Below are 26,306 nucleotides of genomic sequence, written 5' to 3' on the forward strand. Positions count from 1 at the left end.
TGGTACCATTAGGATAGATAACATGGTGTTGGTACCATTAGGAGAGATAACATGATGTTGGTACTCACGGTCGCAAGGAGACAAGGAGATAAACAGCTACACAGCTGTTTAAACTTTGAATCTCTGCATACACACACACAGGTAGAGGAACACACTCCGTTCCTTTTGCACTTATTCTATTCTAACCCCTATAAACTATCCATTAAAGCTACCCCTCTACTCTTCAACCATCTCTGCGGTTGGTTATTTTACTTCCTCCCTTTCTTCCATACATACTGTCCTAGTCCTAGAATGAACCTTGATCCGTAGCTCACACCGGCTGACCAACGACCACTTTAGCCTGGTGCCCAAGCCAAAGACCCGGACATCCAGACACATCTAACGAAGGAGGCAGCCTCCCAGGGTTTTGTATCAATCTTCTTCTTCTTCTTCTTCTTCTTACTATTATTATTATAATTTTTTACTATTATTACGCTCTTATTTCTTATTTTTATTTATCTGTGTACTATGTGTTTTCCCACCATCCCTATCCTGCCCTTTTCATGTCGCCCTAGACACTACTTCCCCCGCCACAGAAATCCCTCAAATCTCATATACCCAGCTCGTTCACCCAGTCACCACATTGTGGTGGAGGGAGGCCTTGGAACTGCCACGCAGCTACCAAAGAGGAAATGCCTGAATTTATCTCAGCCCACGCCACCCTCAAGTCTCTGCATTTCCTTGCTCTAACCGAAACCTGGATTACCCCTGATAACACAGCTACCCCCGCCGCCCTCTCTGTTTCACACAAATTCACACACACCCCTCGCTCAACAGGTAGGGGGGGTGGTACAGGGATACTCATGTCCCCGAAATGGAATTTCCGTGTCTTAAATCTCTCTCACCTTTCTCTCACCACATGTGAATTTCATGCTATCTCAATATCACAACCAGTCCCCCTCACCCTCATTGTGCTCTATCGCCCCCCAGGAACCCTTGGGAACTTCCTGGAAGAACTAGACTCTCTGATCAGCTCGTTTCCGGAGGATGGCACCCCCCTGATTCTACTGGGTGACTTTAACCTATCTACGGCAGAGAAGTATCTTCCCGTTACGTCCCTCCTATCCTCGTTTGACCTCTCCCTTTCTCCCTCCCCTCCCACTCACAAGGCTGGTAATGTTTTGGACCTCGTGTTCTGCAGAGCCTGCTCCCCCTCCACACTCTCTGTTACTCCCTTAATTAGGTCTGACCACCACTTCATAACCTTCTCCCTCTCTCTCTCTACTCTCCCACCTAAACCTACTCACCCTCCGACCGTCACCACCCGACGCAATCTCAAGTCCCTAAACCCCTCCTCCCTCTCATCCTCTATTCTCTCCTCTCTACCCTCCCTAGAGTCCTTCCTCTCTCTCTCACCCGACCCCGCAACCACATCCTTCCTCTCCTCTATCTCATCTGCATTTGACCAACACTGCCCTCTCTCGACCAGGCCAGCTCGCTCATCCCCACCGGCCCCCTGGTTATCTGAAACCCTCAGATCTGAACGAACACCTCTCAGGGCAGCTGAAAGGAAGTGGCACAAGACAAAGCTACCAGATGATCTCTCCCACTTTCACTCACTCCTCTCTGCCTTCTCCCTCTCACTAACCACCGCTAAAACCTCCTTCTACCACACCAAAATCCAATCCTGCACTTCTAACCCAAGGAAACTCTTCTCCACTTTCTCCTCCCTCCTTAAACCCCCTCCCCCCACTCAACCCTCATCACTCACCGCGGAGGCCTTTGCCAACTACTTCGAAAAGAAGGTTGATGATATCAGTAGCTCCTTTACCCCCCTCCCCCATAAAGAAGCACTCGACTCAACCAATGCTAACCATAACATACCATGCATGTCCTCCTTCTCTCCTCTATCCCCAGATGAGGTCCTGAAACTAGTCACATCCACTAGACCTACCACCTGTCCTCTCGACCCCGCCCCGTCTCCAATCTTCCAGACCATCGCACCTGACCTGCTCCCCTTCATCACTTCCATTATCAACACCTCAGTAACCTCAGGCTGCGTCCCATCTGCCTTCAAGTCAGCCAGGGTATCACCACTCCTCAAAAAACCAACTCTTGACCCCTCAGATGTCAAGAACTACAGACCGGTATCACTCCTTTCCTTTCTTTCCAAAACCCTTGAACGTGTTGTCTCTAACCAGCTTTCTCTCCATCTCTCAGAGAACAACCTGCTGGATCCCAACCAGTCAGGATTCAAGAAGGCACACTCCACGGAAACTGCACTCCTCGCAGTCACAGAAGCACTACATGCTGCCCAGGCTGCTTCCCACTCTGCAGTCCTGATTCTCCTAGACCTATCGGCGGCATTTGACACAGTGAACCACCAGCTGCTCCTAGGCACCCTAGCTGATCTAGGCATAGGCGGGACGGCGCTGAAGTGGTTCTCCTCCTACCTCTCTGACCGGACTTACCAGGTTTCTTGGAAAGGTTTGCTATCACCCCCCCGCACCCTCCAAACTGGGGTCCCACAGGGATCTGTACTTGGTCCCCTCCTCTTCTCACTGTACACTAAATCCCTTGGCACCATCATCTCTGCTCACAATATATCCTATCACTGCTATGCCGATGACACACAACTGTTTCTATCCTTCCCCCCCTCTGCCACCCAGGTAGAAGAGCGCATCACTGCATGCCTGGCTGACATCTCACAGTGGATGTCTTCCAACCACCTCAAGCTGAACCCAGACAAGACTGAGCTTCTGTTCTTCCCAGCTAAGTCCTGCCCTATGCGGGAGCTAACTATCTCCGTAGACAACGCCCTGGTAAAGTCTGTCCCGACAGCCAGGAACCTTGGTGTTGTCCTGGACAGTCAGCTCTCGTTCAAAACACACATCACAGCTGTCACTAGATCCTGTAGGTTTACACTCTACAACATACGACGAATTAGACCGTTCCTCACCCAGGAGTCAGCCCAGCTCCTAATCCAGACAACAGTCTTGTCAAAACTTGACTATTGTAACTCCCTCCTTACTGGCCTACCGGCATGTGCACTTAAGCCCCTCCAACTGATCCAAAATGCCGCAGCACGCTTGGTCTTCAACCAGCCACAATTCTCACACGTCTCCCCCCTTCTCCGCTCGCTCCATTGGCTCCCGGTCACTGCCCGCACAGAATACAAAACTCTGATGCTGGCATTCAAAGCAACCAAAGGCATGGCCCCCCCATATCTCACAAGTATGATCGTACCCTACAAACCCTCCCGCTCACTCAGATCAGCCAACGCAGGGAAGCTGGAGGTACCTTCACTAAAAACGCCGGGACAACGCTCCACACGTCCCAAACTCTTCTCCCTTCTGGCTCCAAAACTATGGAATGCACTTCCCATTGCAGTCAGAACTGCAGCCTCACTCCCAGGTCCGTGCAGAGAGCACTAGAGGGGCAGGGGCTCAAACTCCAAAAAAGGGCACATGTGTGGGCGCGCGTAGCACGCGCCGATTTTTGGGGGTGGTCTTTTTGTGGAGTCCTTCCCTTGTGCCATTTCATGTCATTGGACAGTAAAATAAGAACTAATGTTCTCATTAGTCTGAAACTAAAACTGACTGATGGCAGATTAAAAGATAATTCATTATGATAGTGGAATTTATCATTACTTGTCAAATGTTCGTCTTGAAGAGCCAATGGCACTTATTGGCCCCCCACACAAGCCCTTATTTGCCCCCCACACAAGCCCTTATTGGCCCCCCACATAAGCCCTTATTGCACCCCCACACAAGCCCTTATTTGCCCCCCCACATAAGCCCACAAGCCCTTATTTGCCCCCCACACAAGCCCTTATTGGCCCCCCACACAAGCCCTTATTGCCCCCCCACACAAGCCCTTATTGGCCCCCCACACAAGCCCTTATTGGCCCCCCACACAAGCCCTTAAATGCCCCCACATAAGCCCTTATTGGTCCCCCACACAAGCCCTTATTTGCCCCCCACATAAGCCTTTGTTTTCCCCACACAAGCCCTTATTGGCCCCCCACAAGCCCTTATTCCCCCCCCCCACATAAGCCCTTATTGGCCCCCCACAAGCCCTTATTGGCCCCCACATAAGCTCTTATTGGGCCCCCACATCTCCTTATGTGGCAAAAAAAAAATGTTGCCCTTTCCCTCAAAAAAAATAAAACTTTTTTTTTGAGAGTTTTGCCCCCCCCTCTGCACGTGCCTGCTCACTCCCAATCTTCCGCCGTAGTCTGAAAACCCACCTCTTCAGACTCCACCATGGCCCGTAGCACTTGCCCTAGCCTAGCCCCTTAGATAGCACATTATGTAGACTTAGATAGTATTTTAAACAGACTTATAGCTTGTTATGTAGACAGCTCTAGAATTGCACTTTATGTAGTCATAGCACTTTATAGTACACATGTATAATATATTATATAGTATAGTATGTATAGTTTACATAGATACTCCAATGTTACGCATGATTCATGATAACTACTTTTTATACATGTGATGTATGCCATGCTTTTTGTTATTGCTTAATGTAAGTCGCTCTGGATTAAGAGCGTCTGCTAAATGCCTAAATTGTAAATTGTAAATTGGTACCATTAGGAGAGATAACATGATGTTGGTACCATTAGGAGAGATAACATGATGTTGGTACCATTAGGAGAGATAACATGATGTTGGTACCATTAGGAGAGATAACATGATGTTGGTACCATTAGGAGAGATAACATGATGTTGGTACCATTAGGAGAGATAACATGATGTTGGTAACATTAGGAGAGATAACATGATGTTGGTACCATTAGGAGAGATAACATGATGTTGGTACCATTATGAGAGATAACATGATGTTGGTAACATTAGGAGAGATAACATGGTGTTGGTACCATTAGGAGAGAACATGATGTTGGTACCATTATGAGCGATAACATGATGTTGGTACCATTAGGAGAGATAACATGATGTTGGTACCATTAGGAGAGATAACATGATGTTGGTACCATTAGGAGAGATAACATGATGTTGGTACCATTAGGAGAGATAACACATGATGTTGGTACCATTAGGAGAGATAACATGATGTTGGTACCATTAGGAGAGATAACATGGTGTTGGTACCATTAGGAGAGATAACATGGTGTTTGTACCATTAGGAGAGATAACATGATGTTGGTACCATTAGGAGAGATAACATGATGTTGGTACCATTATGAGAGATAACATGATGTTGGTACCATTATGAGAGATAACATGATGTTGGTACCATTAGGAGAGATAACATGATGTTGGGTACCATTAGGAGAGATAACATGATGTTGGTACCATTAGGAGAGATAACATGATGTTGGTACCATTAGGAGAGATAACATGATAACATGTTTGTTAACTCATTTGTTAGTTAGACTCTAACTAACAAATGTCATGTAATGTAATGCATGGTGGTGTAATGAGCACATGCACCCACAGGGCGTCACTGTTGTACCGTAAACCTCCTCAGACAGACAGACAGTGGAGTAGGAACTGTTACAGACGGAACTGATCTGTTTAAAGTGTTTGTTTCCGTCCGGGCCTCTTTTAAATGCTCCACACCGGATGTTTTCAATCTGAGCATCCTGTCTAGGCTCCGTCTTTTTGGCAAATCTAGAACTTCCTGTTTGAGAGCTAGCAAATGTAAGACATCCAGTTGCTTTCAGAATAAAAGTGTCATTAATTAAATAATTATTAATTACATTATTAGTATTATTATTACATTACAGTTATTGTGAAGACACACATTATGTTTCTGTGTAAAAATAAGTAATGAAAGGATTTTTGTCCAGCGTCCACTTTAGTTCACTTTAGTCTGGAAATGGGATATTTTTTTATCTTTCACCTCACTGTATGGCGTGCCAATTTTTGTTTTACACCTCTGCTGCTTAGCGGACAGTGTGGTGTTGTAGAGGAGGTCTCCCCGGACATGTGCATATGTCACACTAGTCGATACATAGCAGGGACTTTTGTCCAGTGTCCACTTTAGTTCACTTTAGTCTGGAAATGGGATGGTTTTTGACCTTTCACCTCGCTGTATGGTGTGCCAATTTAATTTTTACACCTCTGCTGCTTAGCGGACAGTGTAGTGTTGTAGAGGAGGTCTCCCCGGACATGTGCGTATGTCACACTAGTCGATACATAGCAGGGATTTTTGTCCAGCGTCCACTTTAGTTCACTTTAGTCTGGAAATGGGATATTTTTTTATCTTTCACCTCGCTGTATGGCGTGCCAATTTTTGTTTTACACCTCTGCTGCTTAGCGGACAGTGTGGTGTTGTAGAGGAGGTCTCCCCGGACATGTGCATTATGTCACACTAGTCGATACATAGCAGGGATTTTTTTCCAGTGTCCACTTTAGTTCACTTTAGTCTGGAAATGGGATGGTTTTTGACCTTTCACCTCGCTGTATGGTGTGCCAATTTAATTTTTACACCTCTGCTGCTTAGCGGACAGTGTGGTGTTGTAGAGGAGGTCTCCCCCCGGACATGTGCATATGTCACACTAGTCGATACATAGCAGGGATTTTTGTCCAGTGTCCACTTTATAAAGTCCATGCACTCCAGTGAATAGCATTTATCCATTTAGATAACTTTTTAATTACTTATCTTTACACAGAAACATTACTTATTACTTATTTATACACAGAAACATAATGTGTGTCCTATAGCATCGTTTAAATGCTTAATTTTTTCAATACTCTAGAGGGTACTCTTGAAGAGATCGTCCACCGGAAGTCTTATATTTGCTAGCTTAGATTTGCCAAAAAAACAGTGCCCTGACAGGGCATGTTTGTTCTTCAAACTCTTTTCCTGCTTGACCTTTTGTATCGGAGAGCAATGGACAAGCGATGAAGAAGACATCGGTACATATATAGTTACACTTACCAGCGCCTGGTAAGGAACATAATGACTTGACTGGCTAAATGTTAAATGGATGCTTAGCATGACATCATTGTCCGATCAATAAAGCACATTTCATGGTAACCTGGCACCATTGCGTCACGTTAATATAATGTTGAACATTAATTGCATGCGCACAAATCCCAGGAAAGATGAAAACTAAACAGGTCACAGTTGTTACCGTCAGTTGCATTAGAAAATGTGAATTGAGAGTCTCAATACTGTCGGCTTTGGGCTTGTAAGTGCAAAGTCGCTGTCCATGGTGCTGCCATACTGTGGCAGTGAGTGCTTATAGTTTCCAGCAACATCATTTTGCTGGGCCCTAAAGCACAGCTCACTAGTCACTAGTTGTACTGTTATTCCCTTGTACAGTCCGATTTGCACACCAGTACCTTTTACACTTATTTACACACCGATGCATTTGCTCCTGATCCTGTTTCCAGTATCTCATGAAGCAGCCATGTTTCATCTCCTTAACCTGATTGGAGAAATTGCTATGACATTAAACCATCTTAAATGAAAACATGACTAGCGTTGGCTAGTGATAAATATAATAAATATAAATAAATAGCAATAAATATATATTGTTACTTTAAAAACTAGAAACATACAAACATGTATTATTGATATTGATCAAACAATATAACAGGTAGGTTGCCTGATGCCTTTGCATGTACATGTCACTTGCAATAACCCCCCAATAAGGAGAATTCCATACTAGAAGGCTTTCTTACCTTTAGTTGTAGTTGTTACGTCCCCACCAAAGAGGTCCAGGTGTTATTTTGTGCAAAAGTGCATTATTGGCTATTTCCCCTACCATAAGCCCTCAATGAATTGCATTGAATTGAATGGGGCTATGGGGTGTTGTGCTAATTCGCTTATTTCCATCGCTCAAAAATCTATTTCTTTTGTAGATATCCTTTCTTCATAATGTAAATAGTATCCCAAGCGGCACACTTTACTACTTATTTCGATGGAAATAAGCAAATTAGCACAAAAACCCAACCCCCATTGAGGGCTTATATTAGGGGAAATAGCCAATAATGCACTTTTGTACAAAATCACACCTGGACCTCTTTGTTGGGGATGTAACAACTACAAATCTATATCAACAAGCATGCATGTTATCTATCTATCTATCTATCTATCTATCTATCTATCTATCTATCTATCTATCTATCTATCTATCTATCTATCTATCTATCTATCTATCTATCTATCTATCTATCTATGCTTTTCTTTACATGATTCCTGTGAAATATACTCTAACTAAGCCCATACCTGTATTGTACAGCAGAATGGAGATGAGCATCAGCGGTGATATCAATCAGCCTGTGAGCTGTACCATCAAATCTCCAGTCTACCTGCAGATTGGAGATGCAAAGACAGACTCGTCTCGCTCTGGGGTCTCTGTGGTGGATGTCACTCTGCCCTTCGGAAAGACTGCCAATGTAAGCTGTGCCTGGCGCTTTTTGAGTGGTGCAAACCACTCAAAAACCACACATAGCAGACCTACAAGCTCATAGCGTGCCACCGAGTGGCGCGCTACGAGCTTGTAGATCTGCTATTTTTGAAAAATCGTAAAAAATGCGGCACAAATCTTTGAATATATATTCTTTCAGAGCGAACTTTTTTTTTTTTTTTTTGACGTCAGGCCTAAATGGGATAATCTATACTTGATGTTTTCTTCCCAGATTGACAGGATTACCTTTAAGAACTACTACACAGCCTTTGTGACTGTGCGTCTGTTGAGGAGGAATCCAGGCCACGATGCTAAATGGAGCACTGCTCTAAGAGACCTGGCTATGATGGCCAACCCGCACACAGAGGGAGGGTCACAGGACTACTTCTATATACACAGGTCTCAGGTACGCTGGGAAGTGTGTGTGTGTGTGTGTGTGTGTGTGTGTGTGTGTGTGTGTGTGTGTGTGCGTGTGTGTGTGTGTGTGTGTGTGTGTGTGTGTGTGTGTGTGTGTGTGTGTGTGTGTGTGTGTGTGTGTGTGTGTGTGTGTGTGTGTGTGCGCGCGTGGGTGCGTGCGTGTCACAGTGTGTGTGTGTGCGCGCGCACTTCTTATTGTAGTAGAAAATGATTCTCTTTTTTCAATAGTCTTCATTTGTCTCTTGCATTTTTTGCCTTTGTTGCAAACAATATTGTTGCAAAAATATTTTTTAAAACTGCATTTCGTGTCATATTGACTCTGTATCCATGCAAGTATTGGCAAGCATGATGATACAGTATATTGCTGCATTATTTTATTATTATTATTATTATTTTTGTAGCACAGCCCGCAACACATTGTGAGCCTCCCCATCCATACTTCTGTGTATGGACGGAGTGGCTTCATCCATATCCGTATGTATATTTAACGTTGAACATAAATTGACATTAAAACAGCAACAGTACAGTAAATCCTCTCCCGGTGTGGATTTCCCTTTGTAATTCCACTGCAAGTGGATCACTACTGCGCACTTACTGTGTCTGCCACAGCCACAATCTACCTCAGAATCCACAAGCCAGCATTCCCATTGAGCATAAAGCCAACACAGGCTGCCAGGGATCAGCACAGTTTACATTCCATCAGCTGGCCTTGGAGGGCAGCCAAGCCAACTGTCATAACAAGGCACCGCAGTAAGCTATGTAGAGTCGATTTACAGCAGTGCTACCCGCTAACTCATTGTTTATTCCCCATTTCGTTTATTTCTTGTTTATTCTCTTGCAAATCGAGCCATATGGTGGATGGTTATTTGACTTTTTGACTGTGCTCCAAGCCACACATAGTTTAGCGCTGTTGTTTATGCTCCGTTTATGGTTTTGCTATTTGAACTTTAAATTATTTTGGCCATGTTGGAAGTGCTCTGTATTGGACTGGTAGTTGGGATTTGTCCTGGTCTGTCCTGGTTGAGATCATTTTAGGATGATGGGAGATAACTATAAGATGTTTTTCTTGTGAAATAATGATTCAACATAGGCTTCCTCAGTAACTAATCCTAAACCAACATCACTATTTAATGCCATGCATGCCTGCTTGTATTGTGGATAGCACCTCTTTCTTTGGATGAAATTATCATCATCATGTGCAGTAAAAACAGTGTTTTCTCGTACCTGATAAAAAGGACTGGTAGACCTTAAAACCATCACATGTAATTCCTTCCTTGTACAGATGAAGGTGGAGCCGGATAACGTGGCATCTGTGAGGCTGATCCTGAGACAGCCTTCATCTGCCTGGCTTACCTTCAACCTGGAGGCCATCAAAATACATCCCTACGTAGAGCCAGTATGTTTTCATCTAAACTGGATTCTGGCTACTGTAACAATACAAAGCAGGTCATGCAGGGGTAGTAGTATTACTGTAACAATACAAAGCAGGTCATGCAGGGGTAGTAGTATTACTGTAACAATACAAAGCAGGTCATGCAGGGGTAGTAGTATTACTGTAACAATACAAAGCAGGTCATGCAGGGGTAGTAGTATTACTGTAACAATACAAAGCAGGTCATGCAGGGGTAGTAGTATTACTGTAACAATACAAAGCAGGTCATGCAGGGGTAGTAGTATTACTGTAACAATACAAAGCAGGTCATGCAGGGGTAGTAGTATTACTGTAGCAATACAAAGCAGGTCATGCAGGGGTAGTAGTACAGTACAGTACAGTACAGTACAGTACAGTACAGTACAGTACAGTACAGTACAGTACAGTACAGTACAGTACAGTACAGTACAGTACAGTAGTATAGTATAGTATAGTATAGTATAATAGCATAGTCAGTACAGTACAGTACAGTACAGTACAGTACAGTACAGTACAGTACAGTACAGTACAGTACAGTACAGTACAGTACAGTACAGTACAGTACAGTACAGTAGTACAGTACAGTACAGTATAGTAAATAGTATTTACTGTATTTTCTGTATCCTGCAACCAAAGTTAACCCATTAACCCATTTAGACATTTTTGTCTGGGGACCCCCGGAAACATGTCTGGGGACCCCCGGAAACATGTCTGGGGACCCCCGGAAACATGTCTGGGGACCCCTGGAAACATGTCTGGGGACCCCCGGAAACATGTCTGGGGACCCCCGGAAACATGTCTGGGGACCCCTGGGACCCCCGGAAACATGTCTGGGGACCCCCGGAAACATGTCTGGGGACCCCTGGGACCCCCGGAAACATGTCTGGGGACCCCCGGAAACATGTCTGGGGACCCCCGGAAACATGTCTGGGGACCCCTGGGATCCCCGGAAACATGTCTGGGGACCCCCGGAAACATGTCTGGGAACCCCCGGAAACATGTCTGGGGACCCCTGGGACCCCCGGAAACATGTCTGGGGACCCCCGGAAACATGTCTGGGGACCCCTGGGACCCCCGGAAACATGTCTGGGGACCCCCGGAAACATGTCTGGGGACCCCTGGGACCCCCGGAAACATGTCTGGGGACCCCCGGAAACATGTCTGGGGACCCCCGGAAACATGTCTGGGGACCCCTGGAACATGTCTGGGGACCCCCGGAAACATGTCTGGGGACCCCTGGAACATGTCTGGGGACCCCCGGAAATGCTTTGGAACATGTCTCTTCAAAAAATAGATCTACAAGCTTATAGTGCGGCACAAAGTGACACGCTATTAGCTTGTATATCTGCTATGTTTGTATAGCAAAAGTATAAAACAATGGTTAAAGTTGTTACACAGACGATTTCCTGGTTTTAATTAACAAAACATTACTCTAACCAAGTATGTGGTCTTCCTAATATTCAGTTGAGACATTTAGATCATGGTGCTGGGCAGGACACCTCCCATGTTCGAATGCCGGGGTCCGGGTGTTACAGTTGCAGTTAGTAGTTCTCTCTGTCAGGAGACTTAAAACTTACAGAGGGCAACTTTAATGTACAGTACAGCATATTAATGTAAGCTAAGTATTAATACACTGTTTAACTCAACGAACCACAACATAAAAACACATCTTAAGTACACTAATTAGTTACGACCGCACTTATCTGAACTGATTTGTAGACTCATTGTGGTCAGAATACACAGTGATGTACAGCTTGTGCTGTTGTAAGTAGAAATAAGGTCCACTTGGTTTCAGGATCCAGAGAAGGAGGTCCGGGACTGGCTGTCTGACTTGACCGTTGTTGACCAAAGCACAGATTTAGAGGTAAGCGTGTGTGTGTGACTGTGTGTGTGTGTGTGTGTGTGCGTGCGACGTGCGTGCGTGCGTGCGTGTGTTTTACAAGTTTTACAGTGCAAAATCAGCAAATGCAGGTTTGGCCTTCCACAAAGACGTAATTTAATCCCCAAAACGTTACGTGTCAACAATTTGCAGATGCTGACCATGTTGACTCAATCCTACATGTTTTAAGTCTTAATACATTTAACTGAACATATTTACTGTTCGGGGCCTTCTATCAGTATGAAACTCCAACAGCGCTGGGCCAGCAGCAGTGGGCTTTGGCGCGGCCAGTTGCTCGGGCAATGCGTCACTCGGGGGCACCTCTCGGGGGTTCAGGCCCACTGCTGACAGCGCGTCAGTGGTTTGCAGAAATGTACAATGGTGACGTTTATTCTCTGGCAATGAGGTTGCTGTGTGGATGTTGTGTAATTGTTTGTTTGGTCATGCGTGCCAGGGTCTTCCACACCCCCAGACGGTGTCCTCTAGTATCCAGCAGATGTGGGCTCTGACTGAGGTCATGCAGACAAACCAAACCACAGCCTCCATCGGCAGATTTGATGTGAGTCAAACACACAGGCTGCGTTCGAATTGCTAGGGTTGTTCCCTACTCCCTACTCCCCATACGGGGACCCAGACTCAGTGGACTCAAATAGTGATTAATTCGGACAATACTCCCTGTATGGGGAGCACCGACTCTGACGTCAATATCGGTAGAGGGCGCTATAGGTCCGCGGGTTCATGTACTTTTTATTTGCATTGTAATCCCCATAGGGTTTTTTCAGATCGCCTCATAAAGAACTGTATGAAAAATAAACAAATCATCCCGGCCGTTTCACTCAATTGGATATGAAGAATCAACTGACTACAAAAAACCAGTCAAAACGCTGCTGCTGAAATGATGATAAAAAGGTTATTATTTTAAAATAACATAGGCCTATGATTATTATCAATAAATTAATATTATATCCATTATCCAGCAATATGAAAACAGTGCACCACCTTGACAATATGAAAATATCAGCAGCATGATTATGAACCCCCGCTAATCCTGGGGGGGGGGGGGGGGGGGGGGATACGGTAAAAAATAGCCGGTCTATAAGCAACGCGACGTCCGTGTTGTGAGCTTGTAGATCGGGTACTTTTGGTAAAGAATTACCAAAAGCAGCCAATCTACAAGCTCTGCTCACAATACGGACGTTAACAGAAACAGCAGTCCAATAAATTACTGCCTACATAATGAAGTTGTAATGTATTTAGCGCAATTAAATGAAATCATGTTAGATAACATATATTTTTTAATGGCAGGAATTAATTAATATGAATAAAACATATGTTCGGAGACACAATTAATGTGTCTCACATGCATGTACAAAATATATATTGGACTTTAGCACATATCTTTACAACCTCACCAACCTTAATCCAAAAACTATTAAAATATAAGGCCTTCTACAGCAAGCAACTGTTTTATTATAAATAAATAAAACAAATCAATTGCAAATAAATGCACAGATCATTTGTCTCGAGATCTGTAGCTTTGAGATCCGCCAGGGAAGAAAAGAGAGGGGAAACGAAAGTTTAAAAAGTACATTTGTGTTGATTTCTTTCGCTGGTTCAACTTCTGCCTCTTCTGAGTTGGAGCGCAATAAGCGCATGCATGCAGAAGCAGCGCACGTGCGCGCAAACACGTGCATGTGCGTGACGAATATAATCTACAGAGGAGAGAGTGCTTTCCCTCTCCCCATAGAGCATAAACAGACGTTAAATACTTAGACTAGAAAATACTCAGGCAAAAATACGGAGCATGAAGTCAACAGCAGAGACAGGCAGATGAAGGTTCCGGAGTTCCATTTATTTTCATAGAGTTCAGAATACAGCATCAGCCATGGGGACAGAGCCCCATGGATCCTTCAGCCTCTCGGCTTCCAGACTAACACACGCTAACTAGGCATTTTCTGTAGACCTTTATACAACTTAGACAGAGACAACAAAGCAAGAATGCAAAGGTGGTCCCAAGTTACCCTACCCCCCTATACCAAATGGTCATGTCTAAATAAGGTAGTGGTCACCAGGAAGCAAGCACAGAACAGTAGGGGTCCTGCAGGCCTGGCCGTTTACTATCAGCAAGCCAGATCTTTAGGGTCCCTCCTGCAGCTGCCCATACATCCTGTCTAAACACGTCATGTCACTCTCTCAATGAGAGACAAAGATCCAGGTTTACACTTTAGCTAAAACAGACTATATTAATGTGAATTGTGATTTCCAGATACATCAGACCTCCCTTTGAGGCAACCATGCCTCATAAAAACGAATATGGAAACACAATTATTGACCCTCGTCCTCCCTTTGGCACTGACTGGAACATCAAGATGACACAAAGAAATCAAACAATTACAGTAGAATTCAAAAATGGTTTGCAGACTTCTAGGCATTCAAATCACATAACTCGTTACCAGTGTTCTCATTCCATTACAGTATTATCATCGGTGTGCTTATAGAACTCCCTTCTGTGTTCAATTTAATTTCAGGCTAAAACATTACATAGGAAATACAATGAATAAAAATAAGTAAGTAAGTAAATAGTAAAAAATACATTCCAGCCCGAAAACCACAGTAAGAATCTCTCTTACACACTAACAACTTCTCTGTACTGTAATCAACACTTTTAACCTTTACATAACTCAAAACATGATCATTGGCATAAATGATAACCCGTAAACATATATCTGACATTTAAACACAATACACCGTCGCTGTATCCAACCCCTTTTGCTTCACTCCAAAGCACCCAATTATTGAATACAAAGTGTGTTACAGTTCTTCAAACTTTACATCTGATGCTCTTAGCATCAGTTAATGTTAAGGATAAATTTTACCATAGTCATTCATAAAATGATTCATTTTTGTTTAGTTAACTCATCTTTTTAGGACATGCAGAAATCATCTATAATTATTTCAACACTCTAGATTCCCCAAGGCTCGTACAAATAACAGCACTGTTACCACCGGCGACCATAAACCCTACCCCCTTCCCATTTAAAAGAGCTGTAGGCTAAGTTTTTCCAGATCCCGTGCATGCTACTATTACCTACTAACGTTAAAATCCTAGAGTAATTTATATAACTTTAGAGTTTTCCCCACATGTCATAGCAGAAATACCTTCGTTGACTTTTCCCATTCACAAATTTATTCGAACAAAAATAAGAACGTTATGCACAATTAGGATGATTAATACTTATGCGTACGACAGGAGCGCTGTCTTTCGCCTGACAAAGAAACATCTAACTAATTGTACTCCGGTAAATATTTCTATTCAGCTCCAAATCTCCCTTAGGCATATCATCCCCATTAAGCCAACTTCTCTAATTAAATACCTGACACATAAAATCAACACACATGCCCATTATATGTTGAACTAGACAAACGTAAACATACATTTGGAATCAAATGGAACGATATCCATCTGATATAATAGAATCTTCTGTAACGTTTCTTCTCCTTTTGTCTCACCTTCGTCATCAGTCAGCGCACACGGGCCAAACGAGGCTTGTGATGCAGTACACTTATGCACCGCATGGCGTAGGCCGCTCTGTTGTCGAGAGTTGCCCTTTGTCCGAAAACCTTCATTCTGATCCGAATTCACTTTCATCACCTCCTCCCTTTCAGTCATGACCATACAACATGACTAAAAAACGAGAAAGTGAGTCAGTGTCATCACAGGAGCCCGTAGGCCTCCGCGAGGCAGAAACTTGCGATTCGCCGCGTTGCGAGCTTGTAGATCAGCTCCGTCGAGCCGCTGAATGGAACGAAGCCACGACGCCTCGCCGCCGGCGCCTGTCGAGTCGAGACGCGCCGTGAAGAGTCAATGAAGTGGCCATCGCCTCCCTTGGACCGCTGACCGCCGATGAACGCCCTCGGGCCGGGGCACGCTGTGCTCCGTAGCACCCCTCTCCCCGCCGTCCAGCCGCTGTCCATCGCCCTCCGGTCACGACCGCCGAGAGCACCAAGCCGTCGCCCATCGCCGCTCCTCTGTGCAGGCCGCCTCCGTCGTGGTGGTGTTGAAACCGCGCCGGGCAGGCCGTCCCTGTTGCGGCGGTGATCGCCGTGTTGAACCCCGTCGGTTCGACTGCAGCGCCGTCGTCGTTCTCCTCCGTTCAAAAAATTGCCGACCGAAATATCTATTAGACTGAATTGTCAATTGTCCACTGGCTCTCTCGCCTGACGCAAAAATGCATCAACACGACCGAGCTCGGCACCACTTTGAAGAATATAATCTACAGAGGAGAGAGTGCTTTCCCTCTCCCCATAGAGCATAAACAGACGTTAAATACTTAGACTAGAAAATACTCAGGCAAAAATACGGAGCATGAAGTCAACAGCAGAGACAGGCAGATGAAGGTTCCGGAGTTCCATTTATTTTCATAGAGTTCAGAATACAGCATCAGCCATGGGGACAGAGCCCCATGGATCCTTCAGCCTCTCGGCTTCCAGACTAACACACGCTAACTAGGCATTTTCTGTAGACCTTTATACAACTTAGACAGAGACAACAAAGCAAGAATGCAAAGGTGGTCCCAAGTTACCCTACCCCCCTATACCAAATGGTCATGTCTAAATAAGGTAGTGGTCACCAGGAAGCAAGCACAGAACAGTAGGGGTCCTGCAGGCCTGGCCGTTTACTATCAGCAAGCCAGATCTTTAGGGTCCCTCCTGCAGCTGCCCATACATCCTGTCTAAACACGTCATGTCACTCTCTCAATGAGAGACAAAGATCCAGGTTTACACTTTAGCTAAAACAGACTATATTAATGTGAATTGTGATTTCCAGATACATCATGCGCTCAAGAGCGAGCTTGCGCAATGCATTATGGGGCAGATTTGCTTCGCTGTGTTTTTGTAGTGACCATCGGATGGTCCCTACAATTCCAGGTGCATTGTGGGATACTTCAGTCCACTACATTAGGGTGCAAAAATGCTCACTACATATTCGGACACTATAACAAAATGGCGGAACCCCAAAGTAGTGCACTATATGGGGCATAGGGAATGAATTCGAACGCAGCCACAGAAAGCACTCGCTGCACCATATATAGGCATTGCTTAGAATGGAAGCCTTCTACCTGGATGTGGAGAAGCCACTCGCTGCACCATATATAGGCATTGCTTAGAATGGAAGCCTTCTACCTGGATGTGGAGAAGTTGCCAGTGAGCCAGAAGACGTGTTGGCGTGTGGAAATTCAGACAGCTGTGTTCTATCTGCAGAAAATAATAAAAACGGGATCAGTACTACAAAGATGCACAGTACTCAGTAGTCATACCTCCACCAACATTACGCAATTGTCAAGATATGTAATTTAGATATTAGTGAATAGTGATTATGTAAATGTCTCCTTGCCCTTGATTGAGACCTTGTCCTGTGGAATTTTGAACCCAAATGTTAATGATATCTTCAGTGCAGTGTACTGATCATACCCAACAAAGGTCCGGGAAATATGCCGGGATTTATATGATTGATAATGATTTTGCTGACAGACAGACTATTGTGGTCTTCAGGATAGCCTAGTGCACAGTGCGTGCGTGCGTGTATGTGTGTGTGTAGGCGGGGACTAACAACACTTGATTGTTCTTTATTTTCCAACAGGTAGACGGCTGCTATGATTTCAACTTGCTGTCTTTCACATAGCATGGGTGGATCTACATAGGAGAATATACTACTCTGCATCATTGACCACGCAGAGGACCAGTGCAAGCTACAGTCACACTGCTATGCAATGACTTCCACAGTCGTGGCCAGATCCATTCACTAGATGTAGCAAATGAATGAAATATGGAGTCCCCTTGGTATAAAGAAATGTTTAACTCGTTATTTTACAGGCAATGATCAAAGACATCCTGTAACTCTTAGGCAGACAGAAGCCTTGGCCTGTTATTTTAGAATGTACTGTGTTCTAATGTTCCCCCCAAAGCTACGTTACTAACAATCCTCGCTTGGCATTAATGATCATTTACTCAGCCAATGTTTCAGATACGATACGGCTGTGGGAATAATGACACGTTAGATTATGTTTCACTGGGAATGAATAAGTGCTTTTATGGAGCCTTTTAATCGTTCTCCAGCTTTGTAATGGTCTAAGCCAGCCACGCGTGCTTTGTCAACCCCCTCCGGGGCTTCCTCACAGTCACACAGTTTGCGTAGATAATTAAAACATGGAATCAATCACAATGTTACAGTATGCGTACTCCTTGGCATAGTTTTATAATCTTTAGAATATTGCGATTTACATTTTTTACTTTTGACCACTGCATGGAACTCTTGTAAATCAAAGTCACCTGTTCTTCCTTGAGCTACACCATGAGATGTGACATGTAAATGATCCTGATCCTTGAGCTACACCATGAGATGTGACATGTAAATTATCCTTGAGCTACACCATGAGATGTGACATGTAAATTATCCTTGAGCTACACCATGAGATGTGACATGTAAATGATCCTGAGCTACACCATGAGATGTGACATGTAAATTATCCTTGAGCTACACCATGAGATGTGACATGTAAATGATCCTGATCCTTGAGCTACACCATGAGATGTGACATGTAAATGATCCTGATCCTTGAGCTACACCATGAGATGTGACATGTAAATTATCCTTGAGCTACACCATGAGATGTGACATGTAAATTATCCTTGAGCTACACCATGAGATGTGACATGTAAATGATCCTGAGCTACACCATGAGATGTGACATGTAAATTATCCTTGAGCTACACCATGAGATGTGACATGTAAATGATCCTGATCCTTGAGCTACACCATGAGATGTGACATGTAAATGATCCTGCTGTAATACAACATGACAAAAAAAAGACAACAACAACATTGTGTTGGTCTGAGACTCTGAGCATGGGACGAAGTATGTTACATTTATCATTCGGATTGAGAAAGTTTATAAACATTGCCTTCTGCATATTGACTGAAGCTTATAGGACAATAAAATATAATACATGTGGTGAAATGCAACAACAGCTAATGATTGTAAATCAGAATGTGGTTGGATTGGGCTGGAAAGGCTACATTATACTGTAATACACCACTGCCACCACTGGATGGCAGGAATGCACTGAGTATGTATAGTTGTGTGTGAACTTGAGAACCAAAGTAAGGCACACAATGCATTCGGGGGGTAAGACCATATGAGAGAGATTTGTATGCAGAAAAAGGAAATAATAGAACCTGCGCACTCATAAACAATGTTAGAGTTATGCTTTTTGTCAGGTCAAACAGACCTGACCTGATGCCTATGCTCGAAACATCAATACATCTAACATGGAGAGAGTGCAGGCTATACTTTTCTTATGATCCTTCAGCAACCCAACAAACGATGTCATGTGCATATTGTTGTATAATAGCTTTCAATGAGAAACAAGAAAAGCCGCAGGGACATACAGTACGAACGAGCTCCCTTTGTTAAATTATTCCACTTTTACAGTAATGCACTCTTGTTGTTTGCATCCTACTTTGTTCTTCCCTGTGCTGGATAATGACTGTTCCGCTCTGCCATCAATATACTAATAATATTAGCGTATTACTTACTAGTACCCTTGTAATAAAACCTTTATTACCTTGTTTTTATGATGTTTTTTTATTTTAGGTCTGGCAGATGGTGGTGTGGGAGGCCACACCAACATTTCACTGCACACAATAGCATCACCATGTGTACCACAAAAATAAACTCTTTAACCAATTTTGGGCGGGAACTCCTTTTGGTGTTAGCATTATGTTATGCTTGTAGCAGATCTACAAGCTCATAGCGCGCCACCGAGTGGCGCGCTACGAGCTTGTAGGTCTGCTATTGTTCAGAATATTGCTTAATAGATGTTTACTAAACAATCTCCCTCTGACATGGATCGCTGGCCTGGACACAACAGTGCAAACTACTCGACTCAATCAACTTGTAACAAACCAAACACAACGAAAATGGTATTTTGTTGTTTATATCACACTCACACACGTACACACATTCACTAACTATACTGTTTATACAATAAAATCAACCAGTCTGTACGTCGCTTATAGCACAGTTATGATAGCTTGGCTTTGTTGTCGATAGTAGTAGCAGCAGGTAATTTTACTGTTGAAATAAGAAAACACACAATACAATCATTAAACGCAGAACATACAACCGACTAACACATTTACACAAGAAAGGTATAATGTGGGCATTTATCCTTATAACAACATTTACGGGCACTTTCACCTACCGACCGACCGTCCCAGGACCAACGGAGAACTGAAGTCCAGATGTGCGCACACGATACCCAATGCTTAATATAGCCACACCCACCACTCTTTAATATAAATGTAAATATAATAGCCCCTGTACATCCCCGTTCTACCCCCAATAAATCGCTTCTACTCATAAGAATAATAACTATTATACACCAATGTTCAAACATTACAGGAATAACTGTATTCTTAATAATAAAAGCTAATATTGATAGCTGATACAAGACCTCGATCGATGAGGCAAGAGATGTGATGCTCTCCACCTACCTTTAGGGTGCATCACCGCTTTACACACAGGTGAAATGCTGTCAGCTTAAGTATAAAAAATGTTTCTCACAGGTAAACACCACACCTCCCACTTGAGCTACGAGTGAAATACACGAAGGAGGTCACACACCCATATCTAATAAACATGTACCTAAATCGGCATGCACAGAAATAAACAAAGTCTTAGACTGCACTCTTAAAAAATGTTAACTTCAAAAAGTACTTGCAATAATATAGAAAATAGAGAACTAACTTCACTCCAAACCCATAGTAAACATTTACTAACTAAACAGCCACCACACAGAGGAACACCCGCTTATTATAATGGGAAAAAACACACAAAGTCAAATAGTCTGTTTGGGTATTTCTCAATTAGGCTTTTTGTTGGCTCAGGTTAAAGTACCAACCCCACCACGTTTAAGGAGGTTGATAAATGACCCCACCGACTGGTCCCAGCCGATGAGTAGACCCAGGTGGGCCTTCACGCAAACGCCTCGCACGGCGCTCCACACCTGCAAATGTTCCTTCCATCCCCCCACGGTCAAAAGGAAGGAACAGCATGTCAGAGCAACGAGTCTCACGGTCCTCAGCCGTGAGCAGCGCCTCCCACTGTTCGTGACCGCCGGTCTCACCGGGCAACCAGGAATGCGCACAATCGTTCTCCGCGGCTCTGCAGAGCCTCTTCGTCCCGCCGTCCAGTGGCGTTGATGAAACCCTCGCAGCCACAGCTGGCGAGAATCCACTTTCTCCGCTGTAAACCGCCGAGAATGCTTTCCTCTGCAGCCTCTCTCCATCTGGTCTGATTAGGATCCCAGACCCTCTCTGCCCCCAGTCAGTCACAGGAAACGTCTGGCCCCAGCAACTCACCATCTGGTTGGCATTCCGGGTCTCATCTCCGCTCCTCCCACTGTAGCCAAACTGCGTCCAAGAGCTGAGATGAAAACCCCTGGTGTTTAGCACAGCCTCAACCCCCGCCAACATCACACTTAGTCCCAGGGGGCTGCTGAGGGACTCACTGCTCACGGCGACGCTCTTTACCTTCACAGGGCCGATGCCCTGCGGTGCACGGGCAGCTTCACACACATCCACCGGAGCAGTATATCCAGCGGGCTTGTCGACACCCCACTCCGGGCAGCACTGAGGGACCTCGACCCTTACAGCCCCTGCCATCATGGACCATGCAACGTGAGTCGAGGCTTGGTGTCCTGTAGACCCCATGCTCCCGATGAGCTCCGGATGTCTGCCACTAACCATTTTCCCAAGCGGACCGTTCCATAATATCAGATCGCCTCTCACCGCCACCCGCTGGGGGATGAGCCGACCTTCAGTTGCACTAATGAGCATCTCCACCTCTGCTTTGCGGTGTAGTTCCTTAGGCTTCACAGCGCCTCGAAAGAACTTTGCCAATTCCTTCCCGTCTACAGCGGTGAGGCTGGCAATCTTGTCCAGTCCATAGCAGACCATCTCATGGTCCATCAGGTTCTGTGGATTTTCTCTCTGTAATGCCGCTTTCACGCACACACAGTACTTTGTTGACTCTACCCTAGTCTCCACACTACCCACCCCACGCATCATAAGAGTGACAGGCTCACCCACAAGACTCAATCTGTTTGCTGCCTGGTGAGTAATGAAATTTGTGTCAGAGGCTGGATCAATCAGTGTATTCAACCAGGTCCCACGAGATAACACAGGAACCACCATTAAAAGAGCCGGGAGCTCCTTTGGTCCATCTTCACCTGCACACACTGTCGTAGACACTTTATGTGTGTTAGCCTGCTTTAACTCAGCTAACTGCCTCTTCAGGAGACTTATCTCAGCGACAAGACTCTCTTCCTTCGCAGCTAGAGCCTGTGGCTCTTTGTCCATCAGTCTGCCCTCCATTGCAGTCTCCCCACCAACAGTGGCGTTAGATGCTGTGCCTTTATCAGCTCGTGGTCTCTGGCACAGCATGTAGTGGTGGTCAGCAGGGCCTTCTCTTTTGCATCCCTCCTTTTTGCATAAAAAGTCCCTTTTGCACTCCCCATAATGTACATCCAAACACATAAAACAAGCATTGGTTTCTTTTGCCTGAGCTCTCTTTTGTGAAGCACTAGCCCTCCTAAAGGCCTTGCATCGGTACAAGCGGCCTGCATGGCCTCCTTCCCCGCACACATCACAGGACCTCCGAGATGAGTCCTCCTCGCTTGCTGTCGCCCTGGTAAATGCCCGCCGCTCTTGCGGTTTATCTCCAGTCGGCTTGCTGCGAGGCTGCGGCTCACCCGCCCTGGCACTGTCCGGTCGCTTAGCCTGCAACTGCTCCTGCCGCGTAAGGACCGTCTTCTGACAGCGTAGAAAATGTAACAGTCCACTAAACCTGTTCAACACGGTGACCCTGTTCATTGGGTCAGACTGAAATACAAGCCACCGTGTTTGCAAATCGTGTGGTAACTTGCTCTCCAGTGCACGGACCACCAACGGATTGTTGATAGCCCCTGCACACTGCAATGATGTTAGGTCATCCAAAGCTCGTTCCACTTTCTGAATCAATTGCAAAGTCTCTCTTGGCTGATTTCCACGCACCGCTGGCATCTCCTGCAGCTCCATGACAATGTCATCAGCAATCAGCGACACATCCCCGTATCGATCATCCAATGCACGGAAAACGTCCTCCACATCCCGGTAATACTCAAGCCTGAGTTCAGTTTTAACCGCTTCACCGAGACTGTCCAGCAAATGAAATAATTTTAATTCTGGTAAACCTGATGGCTCAGCCAGGTTCTGTAGCTTAGTCCAATTTTCTTTCCAGCGAAAATAGTTCCTCCTATCTCCATGGAACTTTGGTAGACTCAGAGGAGCCAATGTTAGCCGTGGCGCCACCACCCCTCCTATTGGGAAGGAAGCGCCTGGCACGGCACCAGGCCCAGCACTCACCCGCCTCACTCCACCACTGCTCGACGTAACTCGCGCTTCTCTCTTCACGCTCGCGTCCCGCAGCGATGTAAACTGTGACAGGCCTGGGGGATTAACCAGCGCAGTACCTCCCCCAAAGGCACCGTCAAGATGGTCGTCCTGCTCACCTGAAGTCCCGCCAGTGGCTGGCGCTTTGCTTTGGCCGGTGTCCATGGCTTTACCCTGCTCTTCATTAGCAGGTGAAGTGTGGTCCAGGACCTCTGCGTATTTGTCAAACGTATCCTCAAAAACGTCACTTCCTTCACTTCCTAACCTACGCACTTGGCGTTTCAATGTGCGGATACGCGCTTTTAACTCACGGTCATAGTCTCTGATGCTCTCCCGTAGAGTAGCACCCTCCTCCTTGGGAACGAAAGGGGCCCACTTGTCCACTATGAGCTCAAGGTCTGTGGCAGTGGTGTTCAACAGTTCACACATCTCCTCACACTGATTTGATGTGATCTCACTTTGATCAAGACCTTTGGCATTCTCAAATTCACCATCTAGTCTAATTTTGGCTTTCTCAAACTGGACCGACACATTGTCTCTCCATACTGTGGTTTTGAGTTGCAGCATAGTGTCTCTGTACTTTTGGCGACAGCCCTCTCCTTTACCTTTAACATCTTCAATCTCCTTTTGATGGTCGGTGTCTGCATCCTCCTCCATGGCATCTAGATAGTCATCATTAATTCCCCAGAACACATCATATGCCATCTGAAGTCCCCTCTGTTCATTAAGTAGCTCTTCTCCACTTAACAGGTCCAAATTGTCAGTTATCTTATTGACTCTCCTTGTAAAGTCTCTTTGTGCACTGGTGCGCTTCTTTTTTAAGTCATCTATTGACGCCATAGTGACTCTCAGTGGTCAAAAAGTCACTCTAAAATGTACAGTCCATTCCAAAGGCAACAGTGACGCCTAGTGGCCACACACCGTTAATGCACCCAAAGTCAATTTCAACAATAACAATGCAACTAGCAGATAAATGCACTTTAGCTTATGCTAGCAATAGTAGCTTGCCTCGTCAAATGCAAGGATAGCTTCTTTGATCCTATCCCAGTACACACAAGCATATAACACATTTCACATGATGTATTAGGTGTGGTGCAATCTGAGCTCGACGTCTTTGTAGCGTTGTCTGATCGAAGCCTCGTGGTAACGGAGTCTTCCTCACCCTTCACGTGAGTTGACTGACACCCTTCCTCATCACACGTCTCGTCCTCGGTGCACAACAAACGAGCCTCTTGGTTCAGGTTCGTGGAGCTTGGAAGTCCCTCAAACAGTCCGATCCAACACACCGATTATTTTCGGGCTGGCACGGCGTTTATGTTGACGTTCGTCTCCACCTTCCTCTTCATCAAAGGCTAACGCTCGCTAGCATAGCTTTTCCACCGTACACGGACGCACGACTGCAGACTGGTTGATACTAATCTTAACGATTGTCACTGTGATCACTTGATCACAGGGTTCCCTTATAAAATTACTGTACCATCGTAATATTACTGGTTCGTAACATTACTGGTGCCTCGTAAAATTACTGGTTCTCCGTAAAATTACTGTTCAGAATATTGCTTAATAGATGTTTACTAAACAATCTCCCTCTGACATGGATCGCTGGCCTGGACACAACAGTGCAAACTACTCGACTCAATCAACTTGTAACAAACCAAACACAACGAAAATGGTATTTTGTTGTTTATATCACACTCACACACGTACACACATTCACTAACTATACTGTTTATACAATAAAATCAACCAGTCTGTACGTCGCTTATAGCACAGTTATGATAGCTTGGCTTTGTTGTCGATAGTAGTAGCAGCAGGTAATTTTACTGTTGAAATAAGAAAACACACAATACAATCATTAAACGCAGAACATACAACCGACTAACACATTTACACAAGAAAGGTATAATGTGGGCATTTATCCTTATAACAACATTTACGGGCACTTTCACCTACCGACCGACCGTCCCAGGACCAACGGAGAACTGAAGTCCAGATGTGCGCACACGATACCCAATGCTTAATATAGCCACACCCACCACTCTTTAATATAAATGTAAATATAATAGCCCCTGTACATCCCCGTTCTACCCCCAATAAATCGCTTCTACTCATAAGAATAATAACTATTATACACCAATGTTCAAACATTACAGGAATAACTGTATTCTTAATAATAAAAGCTAATATTGATAGCTGATACAAGACCTCGATCGATGAGGCAAGAGATGTGATGCTCTCCACCTACCTCTAGGGTGCATCACCGCTTTACACACAGGTGAAATGCTGTCAGCTTAAGTATAAAAAATGTTTCTCACAGGTAAACACCACAGCTATTTTGGAAAAATCGTGAAAATATTTATTTCAGAAAACTGGAGGATTTAGAAGATTTTTTTATTTTATTTTAAGGTCAGGCCCAAATGGGTTAATATTGAACACTGGGGACTCTGGGAAATCTGCTGCTGATAGTAGCCTTGGAACAGATCTCCCCAATAGTGTCTCCCTGAAATCGGTGGAGCTTTTTTTACACTACAGTGTGGAACAGCACCGTGGAACCTCCAGAGGTTCTTTACACTACAGTGTGGAACAGCACCGTGGAACCTCCAGAGGTTCTTTACACTACAGTGTGGAACAGCACCGTGGAACCTCCAGAGGTTCTTTTAGGAGGTCAACACATATACCGTTTTCTTTCCTAATGAGAAATCAGCACCTGAATGTAAGGTATTAAGTATTGTAAGTTAAA

General features: G+C 44.8%; 1 protein-coding gene across 1 annotated transcript; it reads left to right on the forward strand.

The window, feature by feature from the left end:
• Nucleotides 1–6,828: 6,828 nt before the first annotated feature.
• LOC306929270 (nicolin-1-like) lies at nt 6,829–16,171 on the forward strand (the record flags this gene model as incomplete). The annotated part of the gene is made up of 7 exons (XM_079509712.1): nt 6,829–6,897; nt 8,198–8,354; nt 8,598–8,771; nt 10,065–10,178; nt 11,989–12,057; nt 12,527–12,631; nt 16,037–16,171. The coding sequence occupies exons 2-7, from the start codon at nt 8,202–8,204 to the stop codon at nt 16,169–16,171; spliced, it is 750 nt and encodes a 249-aa protein (XP_079365838.1). The 5' UTR covers nt 6,829–6,897; nt 8,198–8,201.
• Between the last annotated feature and the right edge of the window lie 10,135 nt (nt 16,172–26,306).

Source organism: Electrona antarctica (genome assembly GCF_951216825.1).
Source record: "Electrona antarctica genome assembly, chromosome: 9".
Classification (NCBI taxonomy): Eukaryota; Metazoa; Chordata; class Actinopteri; order Myctophiformes; family Myctophidae; genus Electrona; species Electrona antarctica.